General features: G+C 47.7%; 1 protein-coding gene and 1 non-coding gene across 2 annotated transcripts in view; one reads left to right on the forward strand and one right to left on the reverse strand.

The window, feature by feature from the left end:
* The window catches only part of BABAM2 (BRISC and BRCA1 A complex member 2), a 417,702-nt gene that overhangs the window by 357,295 nt on the left and 33,210 nt on the right, over positions 1-27,197 (reverse strand). The window contains exon 3 of the mRNA XM_056123586.1: positions 22,362-22,438. Coding sequence (XP_055979561.1) covers positions 22,362-22,438 — 77 coding nt within the window. The remainder of the gene's footprint in view (positions 1-22,361; positions 22,439-27,197) is intronic.
* On the forward strand, positions 13,121-13,228 carry LOC130038068 (U6 spliceosomal RNA). The gene has a single exon (XR_008794593.1). It is a non-coding gene; the product is annotated as a U6 spliceosomal RNA (small nuclear RNA).

Here is a 27,197-nt window from a genome sequence, read left to right on the forward strand (position 1 = left end):
ACGGAGATCACTATTAGTATCAAAGACCCGGTTAATTGGATGGCCTCAGATGCAGGAAATGACGACACTCCCCATAACTGTTTGGAGAATGCAAACAGGACAGTTTAATGAAGACGAGCAAGCCAGTGGAAGGCAGAAGGTGACAGCCTTCAGATGCCGCTGCCAAGACCTCAGGGCCCCGAAGTCCTGTGGACCCACTATGGAGATTACTACACGCCAATGCCATCTGAGAGGCCCCAGAGAAGAGGGCAAAGCAATCTCCAGGGGCAAAATTAAAAAAAAGGGCCGGCTCAAAACAAATGCAGTTCCCCCGGGCCTGCTACAGGCCTCCAGGAAAGACTCAGTTCCCTGCAGAACTTAAATTCCTAGATCAGAAGAGAATTAAAACTTCCTACTTGCCTACTCTGAATAAGTATGTGTTCTCCTTTTCCGGTGAGAGCACAATTGCCAGTGTTCCCATTTTGCACCCCCAAAGCGGGGCAGGGGGTAATTCTGGGTTGAGACCTGAGCACTGCCTCCATCCCTCCGCGCAAGCTCAGAGGGTTATAAACGTACAACAGGGATCCCCCTTCACAGGCTCCAAGACAAGCCCCCCGCCCCCCATTTAAAAGGAGACTAGTCTTCCAAAGAACGTTTCCTAATTAGGAGGCAATAAAATCCGAAACTGTCAAAATAAAAATATCGGGGAAGTGCGGAGAATTCTGGAAACTCAATGACACATTTCTAAATTACCCATATGCCCAAAAAAGAAATCGGATGGGGATGGGAGGGGCAGGATTTGGCTCAAGTGAAGGGCACGTGCCGGCACTCCCTGCCACCCAGCCCAGCACCAGGCAGAGCTCCAGAGAGTCCTGAGCACTGCCAGCCCCAAGCACCATAACTGATGGGCCACACGGCCCCCCACCAACTCTTGCCCCAGCATTGTTGGGTGTGACCCTATGAAAAAAATAAAAGAGAAAAATCAAAAGTACGATGAACTAAGACGAAAACACGATATATCAAGACTTGTGGGATAAAGCTCAGGTAATCTGAAGATGTCCATGTGTTAAATGCTGCTATTAGGAAAAAATGCTAAATCTCAAATTAGTAACTTTTGGCTTCCAACTTAATAAACCAGAGGGAAATGAAATGAGCCCAAAGAGAATCAGAACAGGATCAATGAAACCAAAAGCAGAAATGCAGTAGAGAAGGTGAATGAAACCCGGAGCGAGTTCTTTAAGAAGATAAGTAAAACTGAAAAATTCACCTAAATGATATGGGGGGATGGGGTGGGGGCAGCGGGGTGGGGGGTTAAGGAGAAAAGCATTAATATCAGGTGAAACAGAGGTGATACCACTAAGGATTTTACATATTTTTTAAAATAAGAGAATTATTATGAAAAACTATGCAAAAATATTCACCAACTAGAGGGCAGGGATAACACCTTTTACAGATAATCCCACGGCACATCTCTCACGATGAAGCTGGTAACCTGAACAGTTTTATATTTATTAGGGAAACTAATATGCACTCCTTTAAAAAAAAAAAAAAAAAACCTTTCCACAAAGAAAATTCCAAGCCCAGAGTTTCAATGGCAAATTCCTGCAAACTTTTCCGGTAAGATCATATAAATTCTTGACAGAGCAAGTAAGAAAAAGGAAAAAAAGGGTTCAGTCCTTAACTGATCCCAATCTGAAACCAGAAGATGCCAAAACCAGTTAAAAAATAAAAATTAAGAAGAATTATAAACCAGTATCACATTCATGAATATAAATGCAAAATCTCAAACAAAATTTTCATGAATCGAACCAACAATATAGAAAACAGCTAATATATCATGACCAGCTGAAGTTTGGGATGCAAGATAAGTTGAGGACTTCAAAAGCAACCAGCCAGTGGGGCCCAGAGCAACAGGACGGCGGGGAGGGCATCTGCTTTGCACACTGCGGGCCTGGGTTGGATCCCCAGCACCCCATGTGGTGGGCCCCCAAGCAGCGCCAGAAATGATCACGAAGCATTGTCAGGTGTGGGCCTCCCCCCGCAAATAAATAAATAAATATATATATATATATATATGTGTGTGTGTGCATAAAGGTTTTAATTTTAATGATGTTTTCATTTTAATGATGCTTTTCAGTTCATCTCTGTTTTGTTATCTTAATTCTTGATTTTTTTATTCTTGATTTTTTAAATAAACATTTGCAAAATATTTCTGAAAGCTCAAAGAGAATATTTTCAAAAAAGTATTAAATATGTTTAATATCACGGTCACGGTCACGGTCCTCCCGTTGTTCATCGATTTGCTCGAGCAGGCCCAGTAACGTCTCCATCATGAGACTTGTTGTTACTGTGTCTGGCATACTGAATATGTCACGGTAGCTTGATGTAAGATATAATTAAAATATTAAAATATTGAATACTAAAATACAAGTGCCTATTTGGATCTACAGGTCGCCTCCTGCTCTTTTTTGCTTTTTTGGGTCACACCCGGCGATGCACAGGGGTTACTCCTGGCTCTGCACTCCGGAATTACTCCTGGTGGTAGTCAGGGGCCCTTATGGGATGTTGGTAATGGAACCCTGGTTGGCCACATGCAAGGCAAACGATCTACCTCCTGTCACTCCAGCCCCACCTCCTGCTCTTTGTTCTGTGTCCAGATTCTTTGGTGGGAGTGACTGATGGAAAGAGGTGAAGGTGAGAAACAAGTATTAGCTAAAACATTTCAATATGAAATGCTACATTTCTGAAATTTACTCTTTGAGAATCGGTTACGATCGTGTGGGTATGAGAGCCTGGCAAGCAACCTGTGGCATAGTCGATATGCCAAAAGCAGCAACAATAACGGGTCTCATTCCCCTGACCCTGAAAGAGCCTCCAATACGGCAGTGTTGGGAAAGACGAGTAAGGAGAGGCCGCTAAAATCGCAGGGCTGGACTCATTTGTGGAATATAAAGTAACAGAATAAGAGACTAACACCCAAGAACAGAAGAAGTAAGTACCAGGAGGATTACTCCACAGCGTAGAAGCTGGCCTTGCATGCTGGGGGCAAAGGCAGCTCAGACAGAGAAGGGACCACCAAGTAAAGGGTGCAAGGAGGGCCCGCTCGGGATGGGAGATGCAGGCTGAAAGAAGACTACAGACCGAACGCGACAGCCACTTAAAACCTCTATTGCAAACCACAACACCCAAAAGGAGAGAGAGAGAGAGAGAGAGAGAGAGAGAGAGAGAGAGCGCAAAAGGGAATGCCCTGCCACAGAGGCGGGGTGAGGTGGAAGGGACGGGGTGGGGGTGGTGGGAGGGATGCTGGGAACATTGGTGGTGGAAAATGGGCACTGGTGGAGGGATGGGTACTTGATCATTGTATGACTTAAATGGAAGCACGAAAGTTTGCAAGTCTGTAACTGTACCTCACAGTGATTCACTAATTAAAAAAAAAATCTCAGGGCTGGGATGAATGGAGACATTACTGGTGCCCGCTCGAGTAAATCAATGAACGGGATGACAGTGACAGTGATACACATACATACATATATATAAATATATAAATATATGGGGGCCTCATTTTATGCTCCCTTCAAGGAGAAGCAGTTGTGAGTTTTGAAGGGTGGCGGATGAGGAGATTATCTGGAGCTAGCAGGAGGTGGCTTATGGATGTGACCCCTGAGTCACCGGAGACTGAGGGAAGGCATCAAAGGATCTCTGCTCCTGGGTCCCATTGAGCCCAGAGTCCAAGGTCACAAAGTTCTGCACTACCTGGGTTCCGTGGGACTTCATTCATGCATGAGGCTCAGCGTGTGGAAAGCAGCCTGGAGCGTGGCGGCGGTTGGGTAGTAGAGGTCGGCTGCCGGGGCCGCGTCCCTTGGGGTGGGGAGGGCTCTCACTCGCCCCCCTCTGGGGCACCCCGAGTGAAAACAGCCTAGCATGGAGTTCGGTGGAACATCATAAGATACCCCCTACCCGTTTTTCATAGTTACCACACATATTTGATGGGGTTTAGACAGTAGGCAACAAATCATAGAGGGGGGAAAAAAAAATATATATATATATACACATGTCCCTCAGAGAGCCCGGCAAGCTACCGAGAGTATCCCGTCCGCACAGCAGAGCTGGGCAAGCTACCCGTGGTGTATTTGATAGGCCAAAAACAGTAACAATAATAGGTCTCATTCCCCTGACCCTGAGAGAGCCTCCAATACGGCCGTCGTTGAGAAAGACGAGTAAGGAGAGGCTGCTAAAATCTCAGGGCTGGGATGAATGGAGACGTTACTGGCGCCCGCTGGAGGAAATCAATGAACAATGGGATGACCGTGATACAGTGATATATATAATATCAGTGAAATCCATCATGTTCATAACAAGATGGGGGCAGCTTCCTAAACAATGCTCAGAGGTGTGGTGGCCCCACCCCCCATCAGTTCCTGACCAATCAGGTCAGCTAGCAGGTCAGTGCGAGAGCCCTGCAGGGCAGGAAATTACCCAAGCCAGCAGGGCCGCGCTTGGGGGTCCCCACCACCATGTGGGGAAGCATGAGCCTTAGCCCCTGCACTGAACCGCCAGCTTCACTGTGACCTTGTTGGGGGGGGAAATAGGGGTTGGCTTGAGGGCTCAAACGCAGCCGTGCACAGGGTTTACTCCTAGCTCTGTACTCAGGGGTCACTTCCAGAGGAGTTCAGGAGACAACATGCCATGCTGGGGATAGAAGTGGGGTCGTCCACGTGCCAGGTAAGCACCTTAAACTCCAGGCTGTGTCTCTCACCAATGACATTTCTTTCCATCTACACATTAATAATAAAAGACAAAAGCCCACATTAAAGACATTGAAATTTGGTGTGTTTTCAGTTTGGGTATTTAGGGCCATACCTGGCAGAGCTCCGGGTAGCTCTGGGGAACACATGTCACCATGGAACAAACCCAGAACCCCCACACTGTGAAGGACGTGCTCTAGGCCTTTGAGTTAACTCCCTGAACCCGTTTTTGTGAGTGTTCTGGGTCACACCCGGTTGTGCTCAGGACTTACGCCTGACTCTGCATTCAGGGATCACTTCTGGCTCGGGGGACTATATGGGTGCCGGGGATCAAACCCCAGCCAGCCGTATACAAGACAAACACCTTACTCACTGTACCTATCTCTCTCCACATAACCCCCCAGTCCCCAGCCCATTAAAATATTTTTGAAGAGAAGTATTTGTAAAGTCCAACATCTAGTCCTGATTTTTTTTTATTTATCTTTTGCTTTTTGGGTCACACCCGGCCATGCACAGGGGTTACTCCTGGCTCATGCACTCAGGAATCACTCCTGGCGGTGCTCGGGGGACCATATGGGATGCTGGGAATCGAACCCGGGTCGGCCGCGTGCAAGGCAAACGCCCTACCCGCTGTGCTATCACTCCAGCCCCTAGTCCTGATTTTAAAACAATGACTCCTCACCTAAGAGGGGAGGGGAGGGGAGGGGAGGGGAGGGGAGGGGAGGGGAGGGGAGTGGAGGGAAGGGAAGGGAAGAGAAGGGAACTGCAGAGAGTTGACAAAGAGGGTCTGCAACGAGTTTAAGGTCCACATTAAGCTTAATAAACAGGATCACTGGTGAATTCTGACAAATATTTAAGGAAGAGACAGAAAATCAATCCTTCAATCCCTCACAAACTCCTTCAATCAAGAAGAAAACCAAATTATTTCCCAAGTCACTTTAGGGGCCAGTAATACTCTGATACAAAAAAAAAAAAAAAGCCAAGAATCCCAAGCACAGCACGAAAACTCTGCCGGTGGGTGAGTAGCAACACTGGGGGCAGACACACTGTAAATCTTGGAGCCTGAATAAAGAAGATTCCGAGTGGAAAATTTTTGAAAGGAAGATGAGGGAGAGGAAGAAGGTGACTGGGAGAAAGACACACCAACACACCAGAACGGGCTCGGGAGGGGCTTGACGTCCAGTGTTTGGGACCTGCGAAGCAAACGAGTCAAGAAGGCAAATCAGGAGAAAGGCTGGTTAACGCCGGCCTCTTTATTCCCACTTCATTATCTTAGCATTATTCCTCATTTTCAGTATCACCTCACTAAACACGGAGGTCTGAGTCTTTGCAACTATGTGAAATAAAGTGAATGGATAAGACAACGCATGATTTAAAATGCCCAAGTGCATTGATGATATCCTATGGTCCTCACCGAAAAGAAAACGGTGCGCACTGATGCAAACACTGTCCTCCCATTGTTCATCGATTTGCTCGATTGAGCGGGTAATTAACGTCTCCATTTTGAGACTTGTTACTGTGTTTGGCATTGCCATGCGGGCGAGATACTCTCGGTAGCTTGCCGGGCTCTCCCAGAGGGGTGGAGGAATCGAACCCGGCTCGGCAAGGCTGGCTGCACGCAAGGCAAACGCCCTACCGCTGTGCTATCGCTCTATGCACTGATGCAGAAGTCGGCCAGTTGGATTAACTGTCACCAAAGGGTCACACGTAACTCGAGGTTCTTCAATCAGGATAAAAATCCAACACTGGGGGGTGGAGCGACAGCACAGCAAGGAGGGTGTTTGCCTTGCACGAGGCTGACCTGGGTTCAATTCCCAGCATCCCATATGGTCCCCCGAGCACCACCAGGAGTAATTACTGAGTGCAAATCGAGGAGTAACCCCTGAGAATCGCCGGGTGGGGCCCAAAAAGCAAAAAAAAATCTAACACTGCTCCTTAGCATCACTTACACAAAAGAACGATATATCCAAAAACAGCAACATTATCAACGTGAAAGGCTTCAGAAGACTATGACTGAATCAAATACAGCAATACATGAAAACAAAATATATACTATCAAGTGGGATTCATGCCAGGACTGTCAGTGCCAATGCATAATATGCTAGGCAGATAACACTAATAAGAGAAGAAAAAAACCACTATTCTTGATTTCTCTAAAAATGACAACAAATTTTGAAAATCTGCCTCGTCATCATATTATCAGAATAAAAGAGATCAAGCACACGATCAGAGTAGTCAGAGAAAAAGCATTTAACATACTAAGATTCTTTGCATAATAAAAAGCCACAGCAAATTAAAATAGATGGGAACTTTCTCAAACTGATAAAAGTAATCTACAACTGACAATTATACTTAATGATGAAAGCCTCAAGCCCATCCCAGGACTGGAAATAAAGTCTGACTTATCTCATCATTTATACTTGAGACGATGCTCGAGGGCATATTTGGTGCAATAAAGCATGAATAAGAACTATAAATCACAATCCTTGGAAAGGGAGAAGCAAGACTGTCTTCTTCACTCGTGACAACTGAATTTGAAAAAAACAGCTAATGAATCTATGAAAATGTTATTAGAATTAATAAGTTAATAAGATCAACATGCTAATGAATCTATGAACATGTTATTAGAATAAGTTAATAAGATCAACATGCCAAAGTCAAATTTCATTAGATTAACAATAAAGAATTACTAAAAGAAAGCTTAACTACAAAAGTAACCTCAAGAAGCTACGGGACAGACAGCACAGTGGTTAAGACACTTGCCTTGTATGCAGTCAACCCAGGTTTCATCCCTGGCGCCGCATTCGGTCCCCCAAAAACCTCCAGGAGTGACCTCTGAACACAGAACCAGGAGTAAGCCCTGAGCAACTCTGGGTGTGGCCCACAAACAAGCAAAATAAGAAAATCAACATCAAAACTGCAGAATATGTAGAGGTAAATTTAGCAAGATGTGTCCAATAGCTGTTTACTAAAGACTACCAAATGCCAAAGGAAACTAAGAAAGGCCTAAATAAATCAATGAAGGGGATCTCATTTCATCGACTAGAAGCGTTTCACCGCCTAGAGGATTAAGATGTTAATTCTCAACAAATTGATCTCCAGGTCCAGCACCATCCCAGAAGGTCTATTTCACATCTACTTCACGTCTCTGTGTGCTGTGCTTCTTATACAGCCCTGACCACAGCGCTGCAGGGTGCTGGGTGCCAACGGGAGAGATGGCAAAATCTTGCCCGGTGCGTACAGGGCACCGGAGACTCCAGCTCCTGCTCATTCTTCTGTGGTCCATAACAAGTGTATGTATTCATGTCGGGGGGCGCACAGGGAGGGAGCAGCATATTAAGTGAGAGGGGAGGGAGTACAAAATCAGCGCAGGGGTGGGGGTGCAACAGTGCACTAGGGATCAAATCTAGGACTTGAAGACAAGGAGCAACATCCCTGGCCCAGCAGAATATTTTAGACTTTTTTCAAGCTGACTCTAAAATTGTTACAAAAATACGAAAGACCAAGTCATTATAGTTTTGGGGGGATATGGCGTGTGAGCACGCACGCGCACACATACACACACACACACACACACATCTTTTCTGACACTAAGAATAATAGTCCAAGAAGTGTTGTATTAACATAAGACATTCACAAGTCCAAGATTGTATACATGGTCAAAATCATTTTTAAAATTTTTTGATTAAGACCAAAATATCAAAGGTAAAAATATAAAACATGTAAGGAAACTATCTTAAAAATATCTTAAGGGGCTGGAACAATAGCACAGCGGGTAGGGCGTTTGCCTTGCACGCAGCTGACCCAGGTTCGATTCCCAGCATCCCATCTGGTCCCCCTAGCACTGCCAGGAGTAATTCCTGAGTGCATGAGCCAGGAGTAACTCCTGTGCATCTCCGGGTGTGACCCAAAAAAGAAAGAAAAAAAAATCTAAAGATGGGCATATAAAATAGTTTACACAAGAAGTCAAAAGCATATGTGACCGAAGTATTATAAAAGTGGACTTGATCTTTATTAAAAATTTACACTTTTACAAAGAGTACGGCTGGAGCGATAGCACAGCGGGTAGGGCGTTCACCTTACACGCGGCCAACATGGCCGACCCGAGTTCGATTCCTCCGCCCCTCTCGGAGAGCCCGGCAAGCTACCGAGAGTATTCGATATGCCAGACACAGTAACAACAAAGTCTCCAACGGAGACGTTACTGGGCCCGCTCGAGCAAATCGACGATCAACGGGAGGGCCTTTACCTTTTACCTTTACAAAGAGTACAATAGGAAAATGAACAGGGAAGTCACAGATTGGGATAAAATACTGACAAATTGACAATTTCTTTACAGGGTCTATAAAGAGCCCTTATAAAGAACAACAAACAAAATAAATAAATAAATAAATAAAGAACAACAAACAATCCCATTCAAATACTGAGTAACAGATTTGGACAGATACTTCAACACCAAACCCTAAAGGTCAGTAACAACATGAAACGTAAATTACAGACACAATGAGATACCAATACACATCCACTAACATGGATGCAATATAAAAAAAATCAATATCAAAATGGTGGCAAGAATATGACAGAATTAAATTGCTCAAAATCACTAGAAAGGATGTAAAAAAAAAAAAAAGGGTCTAGGCACTCTGGAGCCAGTGTAACAGTTCCTCCAGTTCCTCACAAAGCTAAACAAACACTTAACATACACAACAGTATGACTCTCAGATACAGGCCCAAGAAAATGAAAATGCAATCCAGAAAAATAACACGTGTTCCAAGAAAGGTGCAAGCCGCTTTAGCCATGAGAACCCAAGCTGGAAACAGCTCACAGAGCTTTCAGTAGGACAAATGAGCTCTGTGGTCGATAAAGCAGCCACACAATAGTCTAGTGCAGAGAAACAGAAGGAACCAAGTACCGATATGGAGATTTAATGCAGTTGAACCTCAAAAACAATGTGCTGAATGAAAGGAGCGTGGGCCACGGCCAGCACGTGTATCATCACATTCACAAGGATTCTACAAATGGCAAAACTGAGCACAGCGAGACAACAAGGGTCCCTGGGAAGGCAGGAACTGGTCGAGGGGGCTGACTTAGAGGGAGGAAACGCACTATTGGGGGGGATGGCAATATTCTATGTTGATGTGATTATGCAGGTGTTTCCAAAGGCCAATATGTTTGGAACAGCCTGCTTAAAAATTAGTACATTGTATTATATGTAAAATAAACCTCACTGAAATTTGTATAAAAACAGCAGTGTATAAATCTGCTTCCTGGGCTAATGCGTTATTACATGGCATGGATGTAAATAAGCCTGACTCTAAAAAAGTTCAATGAACAGCTCAGCAATTATGTCATTTTAATAAACTATAATCAGGATCAAGGTCATATTTTATAGACGCTCCACATCTATACTGTCTGCTCTAACATTGACTGATTTCATAAATCTTTTATAAATGTTATACTTAAGTTTTATTTCCTAATATTCCATGAACTCCAAGGAAATAAAATATTCTGAAACACCTGGACAAAGGAATCCTCAAAATCAAAGGTAGAGATAATGTCTAATCCACAAAATTAGCACTTCTAACTTGCCTTTCAATGAGCATTTTTTAGAACATTCACGAAATCAAAGGTGACCTGCCTCCCTAATTAGCCTCTAAAAATACCTTGAATTGCGAGATAATAATAATCCTTAAGTAAATGAATCTTTTAAGAAGATAAAAATAAAAGTAAAAAGAACGATGCTACCAAGGAAAATTATAATGCCTCTCTGCATGAAGCAAAATACTAAGTCCCTAGGCACTCGTGTCCAATTTTTAACTAAGTCCAACTGTTACAAGTCATAGCTTAAGGGTCCCTGTCCTTGCGGGTGATCTTGGAGACCACGACGAGCAAGCCAGCCCCAGAGTGCTCAGGAAAACACATCTACTAGAAAAGTAGAGATGGAGAAGCAAGGATGCCACAGTCGGGCCGTTTCACTATTATTTTCTTTTTCTTTTTTCACTATTATATTCTTATTCATTCTACTGAAGCCCAAACAGCAAGAACAAAGCAAAACCAACGAAGGAAAGGAAATGGATTGGAGAGAGGCAATGAGAAAACCGACCAAGATTGCTGTTAGCTAAGCTCCAATTGGGGTGTCGGGGGGTGTGGGGGGTTAGAAATGGCAGTCATATAACCTGGAATGTGGCAGGGGTGCGGGGGAAGGTTATAGCTGGAGGATTTCTCGGAAACGTTTCCCCAAAATTTATTTACACAAGAAATTCCTCATCAAGAATAAAATAAAATCACCGTTCCAACAAAGCTGCCCACAGTGACAGCCGCCACCATCGGCTTTCTCTGGTCTATTGATCAATGACCAAAACGTAAGGTGTGATGGCAAACACACACCAACGTTCTCAGAGGTCAGATCTCATTCAGGGGTCAGCCGCACAGCTCCCAGGGGTGCAGTTCATGCTTTGCCTGCAGGAGGCCAGGCTGGATCCTTGGCATTAGGCATGGTCCCCCACACAACCCACCCCACCCCCAAGCACTGCCAGGAGTAGCCAGAAGCTAAACAGGCCCTGAGAACCAACAGGTGAGGCCCCAAAACAAAATACACTGTCCTCCTGTTGTTCATCGATTTGCTCAAGCGGGCCGAGTAATGTCTCCATTTTGAGACTTGTTGTTACTGTGTTTGGCATATTGAATGCGTCACGGGGAGCTTGCCAGGTTTTGCCGTGTGGGTGAGATACTCTCGAAGCTTGCCGGGCTCTCCGAGAGAGGCGGAGGAATCGAACCCGGCTCGGCTGGGCTGGCTGCGCACGCAAGGCAAATGCCCTACCGCTGTGCTATCACTCCAGCCAAAACAAAGCAGTAACAAAAAAAAAAAAAGATTTAATTCCTAGAACTTTAGTATCTCTTTGAGCCGACTCCACATACTTCACCACCACCTGAGGGGTTCTTCCCTTTCTGTGCCTCCCTTCTGTTTGACAATATTTTTACATGTGTACCGTGTGCAGAGGGCAGAAGGAAACACAGTCCTCTAAGTTAACTGCACTGATTGGCTAAGACAAAGTACAATTCTGAAACAGGGGGCCAGAAAGAGAGCCCAGTGGTGGGCAGGGTTCTTGCCTTGCTCTGGGTTCGATCCCTGTACCTGCAATCTCCTGAGTGCCTCCAGAAGTGAGCCCAAGGCAGAAAGCCAGGAGGAAGCCCTGAGCACCACCACCACCACCAAAAAATTCAAAACAAACAAAAAATAAATAAGTAAAGAATTCCTGCAACAGCATCAAGGGGCCCTCCCTGGGTACCTGCCCTGCCCAGGCTGACCTTGGACTAAATCTGGTCTCTGGAAACCAAGCTGATGATGCATTCCTAGACTCGGGCACATAACCGACCCTCCAGCAGCAGACACCTGGTACTTGGGCTTCCAGCGACTGAGACTCGAGGCCACTGGCTGTCTCTGGAGGCCTGGAACTGCATTTCTAAATGAGACCCAGGAAGCCATTTTCATTCTATATGCAAAGACACAGTGGGTGGGGGTACAGCGAAGGGAGTAAATGTGGAAAGACAATATGAGGGGCTGCCGTGGCCCCCCTCCCACCCACTCTAAGAGGCCTGGCTCTGGTCTCTGTTCCTGGACACTATGGGATTTCTTTAATTCCCTAGAAAGGACAAACAAACGCTTGGAGTTTGTTCCAGTGGGCTTCTTCATAACCAAACAGTCTCTGATTGAAATAAATTGTTAGTTTGAAGAACAGACAATTTAAACAAAGAAATTTTCAAATGTGAAACCAGTGTTTTTTTTAGCAAACAATTTGATTTATTAGCCACAGACTCGCTTGGGAGAACTTAATTTATTTCAATACCCTCTCCATGCAGTTACACCAAGACCTTAGAAGGCTGAGGATACCCCTCCCCCCCCAAGAATTCTGTCATTTGTCCTCAAACCAAGGATTCTCAGATCCAAAGAGTGAACATGATCCATTCCACAAACAGAAGTCCTTTTAAACCCCCCACACTCGGCTGAAGGTTGGAAACAGAATGGGAGGGAAGCAGCTTCAAGCCCCATGGGGTTCGAATGCACAAACGCAGTTTCTTCGACTGAGATGGTGGGGCAGCATTTCTCCGGCCCTTCCAACACCCACTGCCTCCGTGTGGTCCCCGGGCTGCCAGGCAGAACGCTAGTTTTGCACCTCGGACCCCCATGTATGCGATTTTCACCTGCGGCCCCCTTGGAATATCCTGGTGGGTCACAGGGGGCCACATGGCCCCAGTGTGCATTTACAGGAAGTTGACTGCAGTCCCTCTGCATCTGGGGAGAGCTGGCACCTCGTAGTCACATTATGGTGGCACCATTCTAGCCCTCACCCTGTATTTTATTTCAATCAATCCTCACCACTAAAGATCCACCTTCGTGCTCGCTTCAGCAGCACATATACTAAAATTGGAACAATACATAGAAGATTAGCATGGCCCCTGCGCAAGGATGGTTCCATATTTTTGAGGGTGTCTGATCATGGTGTAACCCAAACATGAAAGCTTGTAACTATCTCATGGTGACTCAATAAAATTTTTTTTAAAAAATCCACTTTCCCCTCAAGTACCAGACTCCTGCAACTGGTAAATTTGAGAACAGCTCTTTCATTCAGATACATTTGGATATTTCCCATGAGAATCTTAACACAAAGTAGCAACTCTTTCATTGCCTGGCAGTTGCCTCTTGACTTTAAAAAATGAGCTGAGGAGTGACAGGACAGCAGGAAGGGCGTTTGCCTTGCACCCAGCAAACCTGGGTTCAATCCCCAGCATCCTTTATAGTGCCCCAAAAACTTTAAAAAAAAAAAAAGAGCGAAAACAAAAACATCATTCCTAACGTTCATAATTTTCTGGTCTGTGTTTCTGTTCTGTTTCAATTATTTAAGTTTGAATGTGGGTTGTTCTGTAGGAATTCATTCGAAAAGTCACGGTAGAATTAATTCTCATATTTCATTTTCAATCATTAAGTGCACACAATCTCCTTTACTCAGAGATAAAGATTTAAGAGAGGAAACGTTTTCTGATCTACAAAATACTCTGACGTATGAAACTCGAGTTTATGCTCTTCCCATTGATCTACCGTGAGGAGGCTGAGTAGAATGAAGGCAAAACTGATACAGAGTCCTAATCTGCAGAGTCCCCAATGTCCCTCCTGCTTTCTGAACGGCCAAGAACAATGTTCCGATTGCAAATTCTGTATACTAAATAATTTCTAAAGACTGCGTTTCTGTTGTAAATAACACTTCTATTACTAAGACAAATAACAGAATGCCACATTGTTTGTAACATTCTGCTCCAACCAACAGAAATCGCAATATAGGCGCCAGGACGTGGCCAGTGATCCCTGCTTGTGGGGGGCCCTGGGCGCAGTGTCCAGCACCGCCACAGAAAGCTGAACCCTAAGATCCACACATCCATGCACGCTTTCCCTCCACACTGCCAACAGAAAATTTTATTCCATTTTTACTATGCTAATGACTGTAAATCTAATTTCATTTCTTTTCTTTATTTGGGGACCACACCCAGCAGCACTCAGGGCTTGCTTCTGGCTCCCTCGGGACTCAATCTTGGTGGGAATCGAGGGGCCATGGGGGTGCCAGGAATGACCCCAGGTTGGCCATGTGCAAGGCAAGCTATGTTATGACTTCAGCCCCAATTTTTATGTTTTTAATGTATTGTATTATAGTTGAGGTAACATGGTACATTAGTGTTATAAGCATTTAGTTTCTGATAATTCTTTCACCAGACCTGTTAAACTAGAAAATCTTCAGATTAGGTATTTGCTTTTGAAAGAACTTGTTAAAGAACTTGTTTCACTAGGTAGATACATTTATTAAAATGCATTTGCTTGGTTGGTAGAGGGAAGACATCTCCAATGAAGAGTGCATTGGGGGTGGGGCGGGGGAGAATGTGTTATGCATGAAAACCTACCCCTAATGGTACTGTAAACCATGGACGTCTGAAATAACAAATACACATACATGTCTGTTGTAGATCACTGCATTTGTGTCTCTAAGATGAAAGGGTGTTGGCTGCAGATGGCTAACATTAATCACCAACGAGTGATAACGACCATGATGACACTATTGATCATCACTATTGAAGATGAAGTGGGAACACATGCCAAAAGTTTGATCCTTGTAATGTTTCCTTTAAACGAAAATAACCGAGTTTTTTAAGAGGGGAGGGCAGGAGGCAGTACAGCCTGGCGTGCGCCCAACCTGGGTTCGATTCCCAGCGCCCCGGGCTCCTCCAAGCACGGCCAGGAAGGCCTGGCACCTCCGGCAGCGTGGAGCATTGGGTCTCCGGGTCCTTGCAGTCTGACAGAGAATCCCTGGTGATGCCCCAGGACCTCCTGAGCACAGCTAGGGAGTGGACAGTGGGGTCAAAAAAAGAAGAGAGCAGGGAGCCAGGAAACTGCCGGGTGTTTCAAAGTTTCTTGCAAGCATGAGGCTGAGGTCAATCCCTGGTGCCACCACATGTATTAGGCATGATCCTGACAACTCCGTTACTTGTGTCTCTGGCAATGTGATCCCGGGCACCACTCCACAACCAGGGTGTGTGTGTGTGTGTGTGTGTGTGTGTGTGTGTGTGTGTGCGCGTGTGTGTGTGCATGTGTGTGTGCATGTGTGTGTGTGCGCGTGTGCCTGTGTGTTTGCGTGTGTGTGTGCGTGTGTGCATGCATGCACATGCAAGGATCCCAACTAAAGGCATGACCCTCTCAGAGAGCGTGGCACTGGGGGCCAGGGAGAGATGGGGGCAGGTGTGACAACCCCCCCTTGCTGGGAGCCCCACAGTGAGCCCCCACTGAGCATCACAACTTGAGCTGTGACACCCACGAGCACACACATAAGTTCTGCAACTGAAGGAGCGTGATCTCCACAAACGCCTCGAGGCAGGAGTACAGTGACCTCGGGACGGCATCAACAGACAGGGGCCCGTGGGCATCAACAGACAGGGGACGCGGGGGAAGAAGGAGTGACACTAACATTGATTTCACATTTAATTTTTGTTTGTTTTTGTTGGGGGCCATACCCCTGAGCACCTCAAGAGACCAAATGCGATGCCAGGGAGCAAACAGAGTCAGCGGCATGAGAGTCAGCATTTAACCCCTGTATGATCTCTCCAGCCCGAACATTTTGTTTTGTTGGTTTGGGGGCCACACCCAGTGGTGCTGAGGACTTACTCCTGGCCCTGTGCTCAGGGAACACTTCTGGCAGGCTGCAGGCCAAATGGAGTGCCAGGGAGCAACCCTGGGCCAGCCAGTACAAGAGAGGGGCCTTACCCACTGGACTATCTCTCTGGCCCGCCAACATTAATTTTAAAGCGATATAAAAATCTCACTTACAAATAAATTATTTCGTGTAGCACAGCGGGTAGGGCGTCTGCCTTGCACGCAGCCAACATGGCCGACCCGAGTTCGATTCCTCTGCCCCTCTCGGAGAGCCCGGCAAGCTACCGAGAGTATTCGATATGCCAGACACAGTAACAACAAAGTCTCCAATGGAGACCTTACTGGGCCCGCTCGAGCAAATCGACGATCAACGGGAGGGCTTTTACCTTTACCTTTACCTTTTCCACAATAACTTTATGGAAGTTTCTGCTCCCATGAATTTCTCTGATACAAGGTGGATTTTACTAATTATTGAAGTTAACTAGATATTTAAGAATTCTACACTATCTATGGGGGTTGGAGCATTAGCACAGTGGGTAGGGCGTTTGCCTTGCACGCGGCTGACCCGGGTTCAAGTCCCAGCATCCCATATGGTCCCCCGAGCACCGCCAGGAGTGATTCCTGAGTGCAGAGCTAGGAGTAACCCCTGAGCATTGCCGGGTGTGACCCAAAAAGAAAAAAAAAGAGAATTCTACACTATGGCTATGACCAATGCATCATGATTCAACAAGTTCCTCGATTAAATATTTATAAAAACTAAACAGAATCAACTTTGAAATAATTTAAAATAAGTCCTCTTACAAAGAAAGGAATTTTAAATGCCCACAGCCTAAAGAGTATACAAATTATGATCAGTAAAATGAGCTTGCTGTGTAGTCCCTGGCATTTATAATATCTATGGGTGCAGATTTGCAAAAAAAGGATCTTTTTTTTGTTCTGATTTCCATTTTTGTCAATATTTCAACTATTCAAAGAAAAGTGGCTTGTTTCATAATTTTTGTGGCTGATAGTATTCGCCAGTATTCGCCACTGTGAATCTACATTTTTTTAAAATTTGGTTTTGTGAGCCATACCCCAGTGTTCAAGGCTTACTCCTGGATCCGTGCTCAGGAGTCACTCGTGACCAGGCTTGGGGTCCCTATGGGACTCCGGAACTAAACTCAGGTGTGCTAACACAGGCACTTACTGCCGCACTCACTCTCCAGTCCAACAACCACACTTTTCCCCCCTTTGGTTTGGGGGCGACACCCGGCGATGCTCAGGGGTCACTCTTGGCTCTGCACACAGGAATCACTCCTGGGCGGTGCTTGGGGGACCCTATGAGGTGCTGGGGATCGAACTCACGTGAGCCAGTACAAGCCAAACGCCCTCCCCGTACTGTCACATCAGACCCCTTCTACCACACTTTTACCCAAGACTTGAAAACCGTTTCCAGCTGGATATTTAAACCAGGTTTCCAGGCTGGCGTCCACACTGAATCACTGCGGTACCCTCAAAGTACACTGCGCCCAGTGTCAGAGTTTTGGCGGCCACATTTTAGAAGAAGAGGTAAAATAGCACCCCAAACACTATCGTTTCTCAGAGCCTTGGAAGTACCTAACACTTCCAGTCTGTCTGCTTTCCACAAGATACATTCCCCTCACAACCTGTTCTAAAGTTAAGTTTATTCATGGGGTCCCCATCGTTCCTGAAGCCCTCGTCCATGAAATAATGTCTAGGATTTAGGAGAAGAAAACTCAACTCGGTGTGCTTCAGCGGCTGCCTTTTCCTGCTGTTTGGCTCTGGGCTGGCTGGGCCTTGCCTGAATCCCACCTAAAGGCGCAGGAACCTCGGCCCCCAAATCGACTGACTATTCAGTTGCAACAGAGCATTGTGGGAACTAAATTAAGTCCATCGTCTGTAACGAGGATATCAAGCCAGTTTGATAAAGCATAATTAACTAAAACATATGGCGCATACCAGTGTTCTATGTTCACATGGAGAGTGACAAACCATGAATGTGATAAGAGGTTTCCTGAGAAAATCCAACGGTAATGACAGTATATCAGTAAGCGCCTCCTAACCGAAACTCGTACCAGAAAGAGTCTAAAGACTAAAAACTCCACCTTCATTCCTTCCGCTTCTGACACCCACCCTTCCCATTAAATGGAAACAAAGGAACAGAAAAAAAAATTTTTTAGTTGTTTTTTTTTTTTTAAATTAAACCAGCAGGAGAATGATAAAGAGGAAAGAATGGCAATCAGATGAGAAGTCACAACAAATTCCTGGAAGGCAGAATACAGATGGGTGAGTAGCAGAGAAATCTCTGGCTGCAATAATGCGAGGAAGAGACCACTCATGAGGAGGAAGCCATCTGTCCTGGGAACCCTTCACTCCGCGCGGCCGGCCAGGGGAAGGCGCCGCAGGACTGGCGCGCGGGACCGAGCACGGGAACTGGGAGAGGAACAAGAAGTTTAGTGGCAAGATCTGTGTGCCCACCCCCCGCAGAAGGGCAGCAATAGAATGATGGCAGAGAGAGGAACAAGGGGTTTCCTCTTCTCGAGGATCAGCACACACACAGTTTGAAGAGCACGTGGTCTACAGTTCTGCTAACAGTGACGTTTCAGGCACACGGTGTGGCTCCGTCACAGAATCCAACACGGGTTGGGCATGCGGCTCGCGTACACATGAGACTCGGGATTTCAGTCCTGGCTCCACGCGGCCTCCCGGGCACGACAGACACCCATGGCCAACCCAGGGAGAAAGGAAGATTTGGAAAGATTTTTTTTTTTTCAAAGAAATATAGGGCCAGGGAGATGGCACCGAGGCCAGGAGTGCAGGGTTGGCATGTGGAAGCCCCAAGTGCAATCCCCTGGCACAAAAGGACGTGGAGTCACAAGATGCAGCCCGGGTGGTCCCCACACATACTGCCAGGGTGGGCCTGGTGGCCTCCATGCGGCAAATCCACATGCAGCCTCTTGCTGGGCCTGACCACTGGGCCACCCAGTCTGGCTGGCCAAGTATCAGCCTGAGAGCCAAAATACTGGGAAAGTTGAGCAGCGGGAAGGGAGGTGGGGAAGGAGGGGGCGAGCCAGCTACTCGGGAGAGAATTAGCACAAAGGAAGCCCGAGGAAGAAAGCTCTGTCAGGGCTGCTCAGATCACAGAGGGAGGCGCCACTCACCAACGCAGTGGGGAGACCCCTCCCTCCCACACACAGACGCCCCCAGCAGAGTCCCCCGGCCGCACACAGCAGTGGGTGACCAAAGCCCACCCTCCAGCTGAAGAGAGTAAAAACACACAAGGAAGATGCTAGCGAAAACATACTACCTGGGGTATTTGCATAATCCAGGAAACTAGCAAAAAAATTTCAACATCATTTAAAAGCATTAAAGAGACAGTACGCCCTGGGGCCCGAGTGGCAGCAGAGCAGGAAGGGCGCTTACCCTGCACACTGCTGACCCGGGTTCGACCCTCCGTTCCTCCACATATGTCCTCCAGGACAGACCCCTAAGTCCAGGGCCTAAGGTAAGCTCCGAGAGTGGGGAAAAGATACTGTGCTCCTAAAGCAAGAACAGGGAACGACAAGAACAGAGAGAGCAAGGGCAAGAGAGAGCTCCCGGGAATGAAAGGGCCTGGTACTGCCTCCGGGTGCAGGGTCCCAGCAGGGGGAGGGCGTCAGGCAGTGCTCTGGCACGGTGAGCGAGAGGCTGCCCCTTCAGGAGGAACTGCACACACACACACACACACACACACACACACACACACACACCTGTCATGAAACAGGCCAAGTCCAGCAGCAATAAAGGAAAACCTGCAACACACACACACACACACACACACACACACTCCTGTCGTGAAACAGGCCGAGTCCAGCAGCAATAGAGGCAACAGTTCTGGTGGTGACACAGCAGGAACAGGCCTAGGGAACAGTCATGCAAAACAATCCAGGCTGAGAACACCCAGTTGTCAGTCCTGACCATGCAAAAAGCACACAGGAGCTAATGCCAGGAAGGGCAGGAAGGGCAGCAGCTAACAGCTTCGGCTGTACACGAGGGGGCTGACAGGCACTGTGGTTTCCAGGGAAATGACAGAAGGAGCCAACATGCCTGTCACAACTGCTTCGAGGTTGCATTTAAGGAATAACCAGGCTAATTCCATGGTAGAGACCGACGGGGAATCTGTAGGGATTGTTACTTTAACTGTACAATACAAGATTATATATATATTTTTTTAATATGCAAAAGAGCACTATCAGGTAATCAACCCAGACACCAAAAGTGGTGCTACAATTAAAGAAAAAAAGAGGATAGATGGAGTATATGGTGACACAAGCAGGCTGGTGTGTTATGTAAAAGCAGAGAGATAATATCTGGAGTCAGAGCAACAGTCCTGCGGGTAGGATGTTTGCTTTGCCTGCAGCCAACCTGGGTTCAATCCCCTTCTATGGTCCCCTGAGCCCCACCAAGAGTGATGCCTGAGGGGACAGCCAGGAATAAGGCCTGAGTTCCACTGGGGGTGACGGGGGGGGGGGGGGGGGGGGGGGGGGGGGGGGGGGGGGGGGGGGAAGATAATATTTAAGACTGACAAGAAACAGATATATACAGTATATTATTTATAAGAAAGCCATTCTCTATAGAACTGAGCGCTGAATTTGTTGTTTTTTTTTTTTAATTTTAAAGCAAAGCGCCTTCCTGTGACCCTGTAAAAGCAGGCTGACCCCCTGGGCAGCAGCCACTGGGGGTCTGAACTGAAGACACGCACAGCTGTGGCTGACAGACACCCACTGGTCCGTCCGCTCCAACAGTCCATTCTTCAACTCCACTTCAGAGAGGACATCCCTGACGGGAAGAACACCGATTCTAACGGAGCCCACGGTCACCATCTCCTCCACAAGCTGCGGTTGGTTCCCGCCTGGTGGGGAGCAGGGCCACCGGGCAGAACGGCGCACAGACACAAAAAAACGAACAGGAGCTTTTAGCTGGGACCCACCCCCGGTGACAAACCAGGCAGGCTGGGCGCTCCAGCAGGGCTGCACACACCTCTGGCGCCGCCTGCATGTTGCTGGCCCATGCGGCGTTTGGGGTCTTTGAAAAAGCGGCCGACACTGAAAACGTCTTGCGCAGGGACATGGGCGGGCAAGATGCGACACGGCACCGACATGGGGGGTGCGGGGTACCTCCATGGTGGTGTGGGGCTGTACCTGTGGACACCCACACCATGCAGGCGACACACGTGGGAACACAGGGCCTTCATGGCCATGGTATTCTCTTCATTTTTTTATGATCCTTTTCATTTTATTTTATTTTTGCTCTTTATTATTTATTATTTATCTGGAGCAATAGCACAGCAGTAGGACATTTGCCTTGCATGCGGCCGACATGGCCAATCCAAGTTCGATTCCTCCGCCCCTCTCGGAGAGCCCGGCAAGCTACCCGTGGCGTATTCAATATGCCAAACACAGTAACAGCAAGTCTCATAATGGAGATGTTACTGGGCTCACTCGAACAAATCGATGAACAACGGGAGGACAGTGCTACTTTGGAGAACCCGGCAGACTACCGAAAGTATCCTGCCCGCACAGCAGAGTCTGGCAAACTCCCCGTGTCGTACTCAATATGCCAAACACCAGTAACAATGATGGGGCTCATTCTCTTAACCCTGAAAGAGTCTTGAATATGGCTCTTTTAAAATCTCAGGGCTAGGACGAAGGACAGGTTACTGGGGCCTGCTCGAGGCAATCGACAAAAAAACAGGATGATCATGATCGTGATTTTTGCTTTTTGGGTCACACCCAGCAATGCTCAGGGGTTGCTCCCGGCTCTGCACTCAGGAATTACTCCTGGCAGTGCTCAGGGGACCATATGGGATGCTGGGAACCGAACCCAGGTCAGCTGCGTGCAAGGCAAATAAACGCCCTCCCCGCTGTGCTATCGCTCCAGTCCCTCTCTGTGGATTTTTACGGAACTGACTGAATGACTTCATGGATGAAGACCCCTGAAGGTTCTGACTTTTCTCACTCTCTGAAGACAGCATAGGTGTGCCCCTAGCTGCCGTGCCCGGACCATGTCCCTCTTCTCTGGCCACGATGTAGCTTGGGCAGTCACTGGCATGGGGACCCCAGCTTTCAAAGCCACTGAGTAGACACCCTGGCCCCAGCCCACCCGCTTCTCGCCTGGGGCTCTGAGGCCATGAGGGATGCTGGTCTGGCAGCCGCAGTTCCAGCAAAGTTGGCAACAACGGCCCCTGTCCCTGGGGTGTAGAACACGATGAATTTCGGGGCCCAGCCTAGCTCACCACAATCTGATCCCGGCCAACTGCCTTCCTCTGACCAGACCTAGGACTGTTTGAGGAGTCCAGCGATCGGTCGTAGGAAGGAAATAACACCACACGCCAGAGATCATAACTAAACCCAAAGCCCCCCCGGCAGCACCGCGACCTTCTGCGCACACGCGTGGTGTCACTCACATTTCAGGGTCTCCCCTGCATACGGGATGTGCAGCTTAAACCGGTCGCAGCTGGGTCCGGGAGTCAATGACGTGCACCTGGAAAGAAGGAACCAGAAAGGCCACTTTAATAACACCACCCCGGGCGGGCATGCAGGGGCAAGGACTGCGTGTCCAGGGAGAGGACAGGCCACGCAAGCAGTGGATAGGGACACTGGGGCCTGTCAACGCTCTCCCCCCGAGTATGACCAGGAGGGAGAATGCGGTTTAAAAGAACAAAATCAATACCACCGCCTAGTTATGACAGATACGTCCACCTAGTATATGAACGCTGGCATGGACCACCGGTGGCTCTCACTTGGCTGTGGTTTAACACAAATTGCAGTGCCACCATCAATGTGTTATAAAAGTGCTCCTTAAGAGACATAAATGAACACACGGGCCTGGAGAGATAGTACGGCAGGTAGGGCACTTGCCTTTCATGTGGCCAACCCACGTTCCATCCCCAAAAACCACAGAGGAGCCCCATCAGGAGTGATCCTGAGCTCAGAGCCAGGAGTAAGCCCTGAACACCACTGCGTGTGCCCCCCCCCAAAAAAAAATAACCAATAAATAAACACTGGCCAATAGTACTGGAAGTTTTTAATGGCCATGGAGACAAAGACAAAATAACTTGCCCTCGAACAAATAATTCATTTATCTCACCCCCCCAAAAAATATATATATACAAAAAAAAAAACTTGTAAGCACTAACACTGCTTCAACTCCTTCTCCAAAAATGTGCACCTCAACTTTTAAAATAGATCCCAAACTGGTCTGCAGTCTTCAATGCCAAGAATTGTAAAAGGACAGTCGTTTACGCTCATATTTTAAACATAGACTCCCAGCTTTCACTCATACTCAAAAGAGCACACTTCTGGCCTTTTTCTGGTTCCAGATGGTTCTCTTTCCCCGAAGGTAAGTCACTTCCTCTCACTCTGGCACCCTGCAGAAGGCGGCGGCGGCGTCATTCTCTGCGCTAGGGGGGAGACGCAGAGCTGAGAGGGGCCAGGGCGGGTGCCCCGAGCTGTTGGGGTTTTCATCTGTTACTTCACAGTTATCCAAGCATCTGTTCCCGACAAGGACTGATATCGTGTGCTGTGGTTGCACAATCCTCCAGGTCAGAGCTTCAGTCAGATAAAGATAGCGTGGCCGTCATCAATTAAAGCCAAATGGGGAAGTTGTCTTCATTTAGCTTACTTAAAAGAGATTTTTATACCCAAAAGGACAGATTTTCCTTCATATTTCCAGGGCTGAGACTGATGCCTTTCTGAAAAAGGAATCTATAAAAGTGGTTTCAAGGACAGAAGCTTACTGGAATAAATGCACAAATTCCTAGAGGGCGACTTTGTTTTTCTGGGGATTTTTTCATTCATTCTTTGTCCCATTTATTTGTCTTCTTCTTTAAGATGGCCACTCTGAAAGGTGGCAGTCATTAAAGAATAAATTCAAGAAATAATGACAATCAAATACCAACTCACCTGGGTATGTGGCTGGGGGGGAGGGGGGGGGACAGAGGAGGAGGAAACGACAAACACCTCACCTGTAGGAGCCCCAGGCTCAATCCCTGGCACTCCAAACAAACAACAAGAAAAATATAAGTCGGGCCTCATGTTAGATTTACTGCCCGTTTCCCCAAAAGGACTTAAATGTGCAAGAGAAAAGAACCAAACTAGAATCTGAGTCAGAGGTATTAGCATCACTCACTGGGTCCATTATGCCTCCCGGTGTGCAAGGGACAGTAAAATAGCAACGTTGGAAGCCAGAGAGAAGAAAGATGCCACAGCCCACCTGGACTCGAGCCCTGGCAACACATGTGATCCACGGCCATGTGGTTCCCCCAGCACCACCAGCAACGATCCCTGAGTGCAGAACCAGGAGTGGGCCCTGCGTACAGCTGGGCACCACCAGAAAAGAAGGGAAGGAAGGAAAGGAAGGGAAAAGGAGGGAGGGAGGGAATAGGACCAGAGAGCTAAGAAAGCGCAATGGCTGGCGTGCAGGTTCGCCTGCGGGAGGCCTGAGTTCTGTCCGCAGACACAGGACGCCCTGCCAAGCACCCCTGGCTGTGCGCCCCACACAGCACCCAGAGTAGCCCCTGGGCCCTGCTGGTGGAGCCCTCCCCCATGCCCCAAAAAGCAAACGGAATCTGGTTGCGCTCAAAACTAAACTAGAAACTGAAACTTAAAGTGTATTTTAATGTGTTCTAGGTTGAAGTACACATTTTCCTTTACTTTGCAGTATGAAAATTTGTTCAGGGCACAGCTTACTAATTAAAGGCACTATAATAGTTCCCTTAGATGATAGTTTTTCTAGCCCACAGCACCGCATCGATTTGAAAACATGACATAAAACAAATAATGGCATCATAAAATAGAATGTGCTGTCTAGCGACAGTCAAGACCTAACATGCCACAGTATTAGAGCCATCAAGACAGTACAACGGATAAGGCACTGGCCTTGCACGCTGACTCCAGGTCAATCCCTGGCAACACGTCTGGTCACCAAAGCATCACGAGGGTCGCTCCAGAGCAGAGTCAGGTACAGCCCCCATGCACCTCCGGGTGTGACCAATATATTCAACCAACAATAACTACAGCAAACTTTTTTTTCCATGAAGCATGATCGTTTTTACTGAAACTTACTTAGAAAGATGTGAGAGGAGAGGAAGAGAGGAAGTACATGACCAAGGGAGAACACGCACTAACAGAGAAAACCTCCAGTGATTTTGGGGAAAAAAATTCACCCTCAAGTGTCTTCTTGGGCTACGAGGAGCAAATGACCTACAGAGCTCCATGGCTGACATTATTACTAAGTAAAGCCTCGGGACCCGTCTGACTTGAGGGTTCCTGACTACCTCGTCTGTCATCTCTGGGGAACTGCTCCGCTTCTGAACTGTTCGGGGCCTTGGGCTTGAGCCAGGATTAGGAAAGTGGCGTTCGGCCACGTGACCCTCCTGCCTCCCGACAGGAACTGGCAGTGCCTGCCACCTGGAATCTGAAACTCAGCTCGCCATCTGAAGGATGCCCACACTTCACTTTCCTACTTGGACGAAGCAGATCCGAGCAGTGGCCTCTGTTTCAGATGAAACGTCGGCGAGACGGACGAGACCCACGGCCGTGGGAAAGGTCAAGTCTCGGGAGGGGAAGAAGAGGGGAATAAGCAAAAAGTGAATGCAGGTGGCTTAAATATACACAGAGATCACTAAAGGCCACCAAGAAAACAGGCGGGGGCCGCCAAGGACCAGGAGCCACGGTCCCAGGAGAGACGGGAGCAGGTGTCCTCGGAAACCTAAATAACAAACACCCAGGGGCCACCACGTGCAGCCCAGGACAGGGAACAGCCGGTGCAAAGGCGTGAGGGAGGGAACAAGCCTGCTCTACGTGGGGGGAGAAATCTGGATGTATCTGGGCATCTCGTGGGAGCCGTCAGGGGGAGAGAAGAGCGAGGCGGCCCGCGGGCAAGGGGCACACCGCGGGGGGGGGATGGGGGCAGCAATTAATTCCACTTTTATTTCAAGCACAAAGGAAAGCCTCACGGAGAGTAACGCTATCTGGCTCTATCTTTTCAAAAGGTTGTTCTGCTGAATGCGTGGGAGGGGAGACTGTCACGGGCACAACGCAAACTGGAACCCACGAGAGCTGACTACCGCTGGCAAGGAAGTTGAGGGGCGCGTGGACCAGGGGCTCCATTCAACACGGGCCGCCAGGAGGGGGAGCTGAGAGGGGAGGGCGGCGGGTGGAACGACAGGGACATCTATGAAACAGCCCGCAAGCGCCACGACAACAGCGTGAAGAGGAAAAAGATGACCAGAACCCACCCTAAGGGGTGGTGCAAAGGCTACTCGGGCGGGGATCAGGGGTGGGAGTGCTCCCCGAGGAGCACAGCCCAGATTAAACTGGGGCTGGAGAGATAGCACAGCGGGTAGGGCGTTTGCCTTGCACGCAGCCGACCCGGGTTCGATTCCCAGCATCCCATATGGTCCCCTGAGCACCGCCAGGAGTAACTCCTGAGTGCAGAGCCAGGAGTGACCCCTGTGCACTGCCAGGTGTGACCCAAAAAAGAAAAAAAAAAACAGCTAATCTGCACAGCCTGGCGGGGAGGCCTCCGAGGGGTAGAGGCAAGGACTAGACTGCTCCCGCTGCGGAGACCCAGAGGTTAAAGAGTCATTAGCCGGTTTTTCTCTTCTAAAAGGCACTCTCTTCTCCTCCAAGGAAACGGTCATGGTCCCGGTCCTCCCGTTATTCATCGATTTGTTCAAGCGGGCCCAGTAACGTCTCCATCGTGAGACTTGTTACTGGGTTTGGCACATTGAATGTGTCACGGGGAGCTTGCCAGGCTTTGCCGTGCGCGCGAAACAAGCACTGAGAAAATTCTCTACGACACCCTCATACTCGCACTTCCTGACTGCCCCGATAAATCGGCTAATGATGTCGTGTTACTTAAAGATTTTTTTTCAGATTCTACTGAAGCGTTTCCCCCTTCTTGAATGACCGCTGTCTAAAAACGGTTTGGTTGTGCTATGATTACTTTTTCAATCCCACGAGGATATTAGTCTTACTGTTTAAAATAAAGGGTCAGAAAATAAAAGACTGAAAAACATGTATAAATACAATGGTTCCACTTATGGAGAAAGAAAGAACTAAGCACGAGGCTGTCCAAACACACAAACAGATTTCAACGTGAGGCAACATTCAGGGAGATTTTTATGTCTTTCTTCCTCATTCGCTTTCTGCAATTTTGCTTTTTCTGAAAAGCATGAACCTTTTAACCAGTAGATAAACAAACTGTGGGATAAATACATCCTAATTTTTATGTTTGG

Source organism: Sorex fumeus, unplaced genomic scaffold (genome assembly GCF_029834395.1).
Source record: "Sorex fumeus unplaced genomic scaffold, SorFum_2.1 ptg000006l, whole genome shotgun sequence".
Taxonomy (NCBI): domain Eukaryota; kingdom Metazoa; phylum Chordata; class Mammalia; order Eulipotyphla; family Soricidae; genus Sorex; species Sorex fumeus.